The 10,340-nt window shown below is 43.5% G+C and overlaps 1 protein-coding gene across 1 annotated transcript in view; it reads right to left on the bottom strand.

Moving 5' to 3' along the window:
* The window catches only part of NR1H4 (nuclear receptor subfamily 1 group H member 4), a 78,264-nt gene that overhangs the window by 25,499 nt on the left and 42,425 nt on the right, over positions 1-10,340 (bottom strand). Inside the window, exons 6-7 of the mRNA XM_088465513.1 lie at positions 5,429-5,522; positions 371-517 (exon numbers count right to left, since the gene is read on the bottom strand). Of these exons, the coding sequence (XP_088321639.1) occupies positions 371-517; positions 5,429-5,522 (241 nt within the window). The remainder of the gene's footprint in view (positions 1-370; positions 518-5,428; positions 5,523-10,340) is intronic.

Genomic DNA, 10,340 nt, shown 5'->3' with positions numbered 1-10,340 from the left:
GCTTACGCAGCATGAGAGCTCTCTGCGTGTGACGAGTCTTGCAGTGTCTGCGGCTGGTCAGACCTGCTGTAAATGCTGCGTGACTGGCCAATGTGCACTGATGGTAATGATGTATATGCAGAAAAGAAAAGTTGAACGGCTATAAAGAAAGCAGCAGTGGGCGTTGCTATGCCGACTGTGCTTTGGCAAGCATTGGCATACTTATGCAGCTGTGTTCCATACAAGATCGCAGCTGTGATCACAATTGTGTATGCTGCTGTATCAGGCCCAGAGTCACTGGATATAGATAAACATGCTAACACAAATGCTGTACTAGTGATTAAGTAGAAAGTGGTCATTTGTGTAGAAATGTTCTGCAGTCTGATCTTACCACTATTCCGAATCCTTTCTTCAAGTGTGTCCGTGTGTCCATCAAGCAACTTCTTGTTAAACAGTTCAGCAGAGCGGAGAAACATTGCTTCAACTGCGGAGCCTTTTAGCAGAGCGATCTGGTCTTCATGATCTAATGTTTGAAAACCTAAACAAAAGATGTGATCCATCATTAGTATCAATATTTCATTTACTCCGACAGCACAGGTAGCACATTGTTATGCCACTTCTCTTTAAAGGGCATATTTATTAATTTATGCGGTCTGCCCTCAAAAAGGGGTGTGGATTAACAGATAGACAGTAAAAGGGTCGACAGTGTCTAGATAGACACCAGATGTTAGACTGTCAGTAAGTCAACTGGGTCAAAATGTCGACACACTAAAGGTCGACACGTAAGAAGGTCGACATATACCAATGGTTGGCAGTGTCAAAAGGTCGACATGAAAATGGACGACACAAAAATGGTTGACATGAATATTTTTTCTTTTTAACCTTAATCTTCACCCTAACCCTAACCCTCCTTCCTGGTGCCTAACCCTAGCCATCGGGGTAAGTGCCTAACCTTAATCGTAAGTGTCTAACCATAAACCTAACCCTAAAATGTTTTTAAAATTAACATTTTTGTGTCAACCATTTTCATGTTGACCTTGTCTACCTTTAGTGTGTCGACCTTTTGGCCCTGTTGATCTGGTGTCTATCTAGACATTGTCGACCTTTTTACTGCCTATCTATAGTCCGGAACCCCTCGAAAAGAAGGATTCCTTATAGCCAAAATTTGTGGCAATAAGGAATTCTTATTCGCCTAATTGCATCATTACTCAGCCGCTGGGACATGGTGTCCCGGCTATCAGTAGAAGTAAAGGGATCGCATCCGCAATTACTTTACTTTCTACTTTGGCCAACAGCTGCGCTACTGCGAATGTGATGACATCGGCGGCGCATGTGCGAGTGGGCAGCAGCGGGAAGGAATCCTACAAATCTTTATCCCGATACATTTTGAGAATGTAGCCCATGATCTACAACGGGCTAATGCCATCTCAATCCGACAGCCTAGCAGCCCCTATAGAATCCTATCGGGACATCTTCTCCTGTCGGAAGTGGTGGGAGATATCAGCTGCGGTCCCTCCATAGTACATCCAGAAGATCCTTAATATCTGCGGGTACCCCCTGAAAACGGGTGTTTTCAGAAGACATCCCACAATTATTATTTGATAAATAGGCCCCTATGTAAACCACTTCTATTCAAAAGGAACAACCAATTCCATTTACATGTCAGCCCCATTGTTTAAGGTTTTACCTGGGTTTATATTTTGAGCATGAAATGGGCTTCTATAGATACAGAATGTCCACCTGAATATAACATTTATTCTATGTTAGGGCTCCTCAATGTAGGACAGGTTTTTTTTTGCAAGCATTCAATGTGCAGCAAAGACAGTTCCAATCAATGGGTAAACTACTGGGGATGCAGTTGGTTGCAGTGGTGGCTGCCCATAAGCCGCTGCTGTATGAAAAGTTCCCAAAAACAATAATGACAGAGTCGCAATGCTACTTTCTTGGGTAGGGGTGGACAATTATTTTACCATTTAACAAGTTTTAGCAAAACGGTCGAGGCCGCACGCAAAGTATTTTGAAAACACTTTAGTGAATTCCAAAACTGGGCAGCTAGGGAGCGATTTAAGCAAAGATTTGTAGGTAATTTAAAAATACTGGAAGATGAGAGAAGAAAGGTATTGATTATAAAGTATTATACTAAAATCATAGATAAGCCCATTAGTGATTACCATCGATGGCACAAAACTCATCTATGGTACCATCAATGGTTTGCACCCCCTCAATGACCACCGCTGCAGGTGCACGGCAAGTCGCCGGCCAATCAAAACGGGGGTGGGGTTTAATGGCCACTGTAGGGCAAGGCTAAGCTCCGCCCTGACAAGAAAAAAAAAACATTGGCTCCCTCTCATCCATTGATGGTGGATAGCAATGGATAATCAGATTCTAGCAAATATCTTCCAGAAGGTGCTAGTTAAATGTTAAGTAGAATCTGATTGGTTGCTATGGGCAACATCTCAATTTCTATAAACTCTCACTTTAGTAAATATACCCCAATGTATGTTCCTGCATTATAGATAGTAAAGGTGTTCTAATCACCGAATCGCAAATGAAACACACTAATGCGGTAATAAGAGCAGCATTTCACTAGCCTTAGAAACTCCAGAAAATGAAAGTAAGAACCACCAGAGGGCAGCCAGATGTATCAGAGCGACACTTATAGTGCTGATATAACGCTTCCTGCTTTGCCTTTTCACCTACTATAGGCGAAGCAGGAAGCGCTTAAGGTGAGAAGTATGAACCATACTTTTGAAAAAGCTTTTCAGGGAGATTGTGAAAGCAGCACCTATGAGCACGTCGGTAAAGGGGGCGTGTACTACTACATCTGAGAGGCATTCCATAAAAGTGACTTACATCCAAATATAAATGAGCCCCAAAGCAGTTAGTAAGGTCTACGTGTTAATGAAAACACACTGATACTTCTCAGAAAATGCATGTAGCCATAGGGATCATTGTGCCTTATAACCAATGCAGGGAAATGATACTAATGATCCCACTTGAATGTATAGATCTCTGTTTTTTCTTTTATATAACAGCTGCATAATAATGGTAAGGTGCAATAAGGGAGATTGCTAGACTCTTCCAGGAGTCAGGGGGATTGCTACTATTTCAAGGAGTCTCCCTGACAATCAGGGAGTGTTGGCAAGTATGGTATGAACATCTCAACTGTCAGAGCTCTCTCTCAGTGTAAACCCCCCCTTGCGGCAATCTCTGCTAGAGCCCACAGTGCATGAACCTAGTGCTGATGTGCTGTGTTTCATTCCCGGCCGGCTCCACCGAGCATGCGCGGGATCTTGCAAGCATCGCGAGATCCCGCGTGCAGCCCCGCAGCAGGGACAGTGCTGTCCCTGCTGTGGAGATAGGGTATCGCCAGCTGCAGCTGTCGATATCGATAGCTGCAGCTGACAGAACAGTCAGGCGAACTGACCATTCATACATTACCCTGCCCATCGGAGCTGCTATCTTGTAGATAGCAGCGCCGATAATGACAGGGACGCATTTCGCCCCTGTCATTTACTGCACAGCCACACAGTAATACATGGGGGAGAAGCGGTATCAGCGCACATAACGTGCACTGATACCACTTTGTCGTTTCATACATCTCCCCCATGGTGCCTTAAGGGCTCAGCATGTAAATTGCATCTCAGGAAGATAATCCCCACAATATATCAGTGCACGTCTCTACAGAATAGCTTAACAATCTCCATTATGTTTTTTACAAGATGGTCTATTCTGTCTCCATAATGCCCCCCCCCCTTCCCCCGCACCACCAATGACTCCCACTCCTGCAACAAATGGACATAGCAGCTGAGCATACAGGAAGCAGATGTCCGCAGTCTCTGGCCAGGGTAAATAAAAAAGTAACAGCTTCTGGTCCCAGCGTTGTGCATAGGACCTGTTTACATCATGTCCCAGGCACCCAATCACTGTATACATAGGGCCTGCTTCAGAGTTGACAGAAATCGGGCACATTTGCACTTGCTTTGCATGCATGGAAAAAAAGTGTGTACTCGCTCGCATGCAGAGTTGTACACATCTTGTGGTGCATTTACTCTCTTTCCATGCTACTAATCATTTTCAGTGAGCACTTGCACCAGCCTATGCTTCTGTAGTTCTAACTCTGCATAACCCAAAGTTGCATCGACATGCCCAAGATTGCCAACATGAGAGCGTCCCGGTATGAGCCGGTTTCTCCTCTTCCGCCACAAGTGTAAATATGTTGATCACTCATATCGGTGTCTACTGTTGGCTGGAGAGTCAGCTGGAATTAGATCACTACAAGTGAGCTTCTGGTGCAGAAATGCAGGAGGCACAGGAATTAGGACCCTCCTGCCCTATTATGCCACCTTCCCACACCCTAATAAAAAAATTAGAATGACAGAAAGAGAAGGATTGCCTGTCTTCTGTTAATTCCTTCATTTTGTGTGAGTTTCACATAAGTGTACAAAGATACATTAAAGTCACTTACAATGGGGATGATTCTGAGTCGCACAGGTCTCTGTTCACATGTGCAAATGGCGATATTGTGCATACAGCACATACGCAGATGTATATTTATGCATCTTTGTACATGTGGAATAGTGTTGGACGGGCAGCACGGGTTTCCGCTTGCAGATGCACGGATCTTCACATTCGTTAAACGGATACTCATAAGAGCATAAGGTATGAATCAGGCTTCTGTGGCTGTACCTACAGTCACACTGCTTGCGATGCAGAATCATCCCTAAAGCAGTTTCAGACCTACAGGAAAACCATCAGGACACATGAGCAGTGCAACTCGGACACATGGGCAGAGGGAAACCATAAACCATCAGGACACATGAGCAGTGCAGCTCGGACCCATGGGCAAAGGGAAACCATAAACCATCAGGACACATGAGCAGTGCAGCTCGGACACATGGGCAGAGGGAAACCATAAACCATCAGGACACATGAGCAGTGCAGCTCGGACCCATGTGCAGAGGGAAACCATAAACTATCAGGACACATGAGCAGTGCAGCTCGGACTCATGTGCAGAGGGAAACCATAAACCATCAGTACACATGAGCAGTGCAGCTCGGACCCATGTGCAGAGGGAAACCATTATCTAATTGTGCCCTGCGTCCACCTCTGAATCACCCCTCTAGTTGGTGACATTATTAGGTTCATTTCTGTGGTTGCCCTAACTATCTCAAAGTAGTTTTAGTAAGAATTGTAGAAATGTGTATTTTTCTTATTTAATCCCATTGTTTACTATATAAGCCTCATAAAATAAACTGATATTTAAATATACTGCCAAAACAAAGCATTTCCCGTGCTGAAAGCAAATGATATAACATCTATTGGGACAGGCTAAACAATAGATATATTTGCGTGAAACCAGCACATTTCCAAATATAGAAAGAGGCAAAAGTACTTTAATCATGAAGTGGGTAAGAAAATATTATGTTAGATTTCCATCTTGATTACCTGGTATCTTTTTTGTAAACTCCACCAATATCTGAACATGACTTGTAGCCATAGTTGTCAGGAAGATAAAGTTATCATCAGCGTTCAGGTTGGTCTGAAATAAAACAAAATGTTTATTGTAGAGACATAAAACACACACAGACTGCGCCATACATTTAAACCAAATGAGAAATTCACATAGTAAATAGCAATTCTGGTTATGGCACATAGAGGTGTTATTCAGAGGTATTGTGATCATGTAAATGGAAAAATACATGTTCCAATAATTCCTCTGCCAAACAGCATATTTGGAAACCATCATTAAAATCCTTGGAGATCAGTTTATCTGTAGATCACACTAAGATTGCAGATCTTATCACACGCTGACATTCATGCCTTACTTGGAAATTACACCTTTATCGTGTCCCTACCCTATGTACACTAATATGACTGATATGCATCTATTTTATAGGCCTAACTTTGATCATTATCTTTGTGACCTTCGTGAAATATTGTAACACGCCTTAAAAAGTACTTGACCAAATTTGAAGATGTGTTTCAAAGAAAAAATGCATCTTCTTATACTTTAAACTACCGTGAACTAAATCACACACTGGCAATGGCATTCATCAGCAGATATAGGGGTTAATCCAATTAGCTGCAAAGAGTGCGAGTTTCCACGATGTTAAAACGCCGGCAACGGCACCTCATCTCGCACCCCTCGCAACCTGCTCCGAGTCGGAATTCGCACAATTTTGCACGGAGCCCTATGGGACTGTGAGCACTTTTGTGCAAGTTTGGGCTACCATCAAGTGCAGCCGATGACTCGCACCCATGAGATCATAGCAGACAATTGGATTGAGCCCCTTGGTGAGTATTATTATTATTATTATTATTATTATTATTATTATTATATTTAGAGGACACATATACACTTTAAAAACACATGTAAAATGCTTTCCTATAGACTTCAATTGCCTTATTGACAAATATTTCATAATCTTCAACTCTGCGAAATTAATTTAAGAATGCTGTTTAATTCATAGCTTTATTATTTTCTTCAAAAAATATATATTACTAGCGTCTAAAAGCATCAAAAATTAAAATAAAAGTCCTTTCTGTACAAGACTCTAGTGCAGAGGTTCCCAAACTGGCTGCTGTGGCACCATGGTCAGTGGCAAACGCAGGATTTCTGGAGGGGAGTTTCCAAATGCTTGATTTATAGAGTGAGTGTGGCCAGTCCATGAAGAGGGTAGAATTAGCATTTAACCAGCTTTAATATGCGTCATACAAAGTGTACTGTGTGTCATAATTCCAGCATATAGAGGACCAGCAATCACAGAAGCCATTATATGCGGCAGTAGGGCCATCCTGCCTGAGCTGTATGTTTTTATTTTAGATGTGGGCACCATTCCAGAGCATTAGAGCAAGTCCGGGAGTCTGGGGGAGCAGCTGAAGAATATAGCACTGCCCTGGACATATATGTACATATTGGGCTCTATAGCAGTGCATCCCTAACAGTGCATGTTTTCCAGATCTACTAGTTGGTGCACAGGTTATTTATTACTGACTGATACATGTTAAAAGATCCACAGGTTATTCACAATTATTTAATTTGTGATACTGTGAAGAACATGCAGCACTAGTAAAATTACCTTACTATTTCTATTGTGGTCATGGTGTGGGCTGGGGAGGGGGGTTTCCAGAACAGATGGAAACCCCCCTTCCTGCGTTTGCCTATGCTGGGGTACAGCGTGGCACTTGCAGGGGTACCACAGGTTGGAGGTCCAGGAGCAAATAAAATTATTTATAGTCTATGTGATAGGCAAATTTAGGGGTTGGTGGTCAAGGAGCAAATACATTTATTTATGGTGATAGGCAAAATCAATCATAAAATATGTGGACAAACAGAAGCCCAACCCGGTCCACCACCACATAACTAAACCTAAGGATGACAGATAAGCACAATTTACTTTTTTCTGAATATCTCAATAACAAACATTTGGCCTAGGGGTGCCATGAAAAAAATGCTGATACTCTAGGGCAGGGGTTCCCAACCACGTTCCTCAAGGCACACTAACAGTCCAGGTTTCAAGGATAGTCATACTTTTGCACAGGTGACTTAATTAGTACCTCAGTTATTTTTATTTAACAACCTGTGCTCAAGCATGGATATCACTAAAACCAGGACTGTTAGTGTGCCCTGGGGACCGTGGTTGGGAATCACTGCTCTAGGGTGTCAAGAGTTTGGGAAACTGATCTAGTGTGATAGAGACTCTTTACAAATAATCTTAATATTTGTTAATTATAAATATATAACTGACGTCTCTTGTGCTCAAAGGCATTTTAATAGAGGAGGGGGCCCGTGTGCAGACTCAGTGTGGGCCCCCCCCCCTCTTTCCGGCGGTGCCGTGGTGGCCACGTGTGCAGTAAATTCTGGCTAAGGCTCTGTGGGAAAATGTCACCCACGCTGTTTTCCTGGGACAGCAGTACTGCACATGCGCAAGTCACTGGGAAAATGGCCGCCACCATTTTTCCAGTGATATTTGTTGCTCTGTAGCTCCGGCCCAGTGCAGCACTCTGGAGACAATGGATAGGTAAGTATAAAGACTATGGGTGCAGGGTGTGCTGTGTGGGATCCCCTGGACCCAGGGGCCTGTGTGCACTGCACACCCTGCACCCATTATAGATACACCCCTGCTTGTGCTTTGATGAAGCAAAGTGTTGGTCACCTAATTACCATAGACAAATAGAACGTCACACTAGTCTGAAAACACTAGTGTAGAGCCTGCCTGGGGTACGAAAATAATAAAGGCATGGTGGAATTCATAACAATTCTTATCTTATGCATGTAAATCACACAATTGAGAATCATATCAGCAATTAAAACTAGAAGATAAGATTTTATATCTAGACAGCATTATTTAGTACCTTGGATTACCACTGGTTATCATAAGAAAGGTACTGGGTTATCTGTTAATGATATTCACATTCTTTGTACTGTAGGTTCTGTTAATCTTTAAAACATTATTTGGCAAATGTTTAAAACAAGAGCTTAATGCTAAGGGGTCTATTTACTAAGCAGTGTTAGGAGACAGAGTGAAAAGTGATAAGAAAGTGATAAGGTCATCTCACAGGCTGTGTTTGAAAAATGACACTTGGGAGCTGATTGGCTGTCACCTTATCACTTTCTTATCACTTTTCACTCTGTCTCCTAACACTGCTTAGTAAATAGACCCCTAATTATTGAATAGATAAATTAATATGAAGATGCAGGACAATTATGAAAACTGGTGCATCCGATGTTGACTTCTAAAATCAGCATATTGTCGGCAAACCTAATTTCCCATCAGTGCCAAATCTAAACAGTCATTTTATGGGATAGAGGCGGACTTATTTTTATAAACCAAAGCTGGTGTATTGTGGAGCGTGGTCATAGGCCAAAAGCAACGGTTACAAAATGCCAGTGTGACAACACTGCTAAAGAGCATAACAGCTGCAGGAAGTAAGTACAAAATGATAAAATGTAATGTCCCTGGAGGTAGGAGACCCCTTTGTGGAAATGTGAAGGATCCCCCCCCCCCTATATTCTATATACAATAAGTGAGGAGAACTGATAACAATTGGTATGTACCTATATAGTCAATGGGAGGAGGCAGCAGGAAAAGGGTCACATAAAAGGAAGGGACATACTCGCATAACGCAATTTCATCATGTTGTACTTCAATAATCTGTAACAATTGTGTTATGGTATATGGTTAGGTACATGTACAAAAGTATAAGTTATAATGCATCCGGGACGCTTCAGTCCCGCCCCACCACCACTTGACCCCACCCCTGGCTCTGGCCCTCTGTATTGTTACCCACAGCTCCCCCCGAGCTCCCCCCCCCACACACACACACACATTTGGGGGCCTATTTATCAAGCTTTTTATCATAAAATTATGTAAGAACTGCAGTTTCTGCATAATTTTATAAATTGTTGATACAGGTATGTACTAATAGCACAAAGCAGGAGAATTCACTGAAATTTCTGTCAGAGGCCCTGATTCAGAGCCGGACGCTCTGACAGAGCGCTCGCTCTGAATCAGGGCCGTCCTTCTGGATTTTTAGAGCGGCCTCTTGGCCGCTCGTATAGCTGTGGGTGACCACCCACAGCTATAGCGAGCGGCCAGGAAGATGGTTGCGATGGTCAAGACCATCGCGACCATCGGGCTTGCGACGAGACCCTTGTGGTAGGGTCTCGTTGCCGCAAGCCCTGGAGTGCTTTCGGCTCAAACAGAGCCGAAAGCACTCCCACTGACATCACTTGTGATGTCAGTGGGGCCGGCCCCAGAAGGTAGGCGTTCCCATGGGAACGCCTCCGTCTGTGCAGCCACGCCCTCGGCACGCCCACCAAAGGGGGCGTGCTGTCACTCAACATCGACAGCATGCCCCCTTTGGTACGAGACCCGGAGCGACGGTTTGCCCGTCGCTATCCGGGTCTCGCGCATGCGCATTGGGCCACCATCTACCCGCTTGCGAGCGCTCAGCGCTCGTGAGCGGGTCTGAATCAGGCCCAGAGTGCTAATTAGCTCTGCAGATCACAGTCCCCATTATTATCATTTGGGAATTACAATCTGAGCCTTATGTACTAAACTCCGAAAGCAAAGCTTTTCAGTGTTTTGCCCCGTTAGTCTACACCATCTTTGGATGGTGTAAACCACTTAGGGGTCTATTTACTAAGCAGTGTTAGGAGACAGAGAGAAAAATGATAAGGTGCCAGCCAATCAGCTCCCAACTGTCATCTCACAGGCTATATTTTGAAAAATGACAGTTGGGAGCTGATTGGCTGGCACCTTATCACTTTTCACTCTGTCTCCTAACACTGCTAAGTAAATATACCCCTTAAAGCCTGTGGAGGCTTACGAGCAGGGGAGAGATCTTCTGAGCT

The sequence above is a fragment of the Taudactylus pleione genome, unplaced genomic scaffold (genome assembly GCF_031769625.1).
Source record: "Taudactylus pleione unplaced genomic scaffold, aTauple2 ptg001990l, whole genome shotgun sequence".
Taxonomy (NCBI): domain Eukaryota; kingdom Metazoa; phylum Chordata; class Amphibia; order Anura; family Myobatrachidae; genus Taudactylus; species Taudactylus pleione.
The sequence above is the reverse complement of the archived record's forward strand: the minus strand, read 5'-3'. Positions and strand labels throughout refer to the sequence as shown.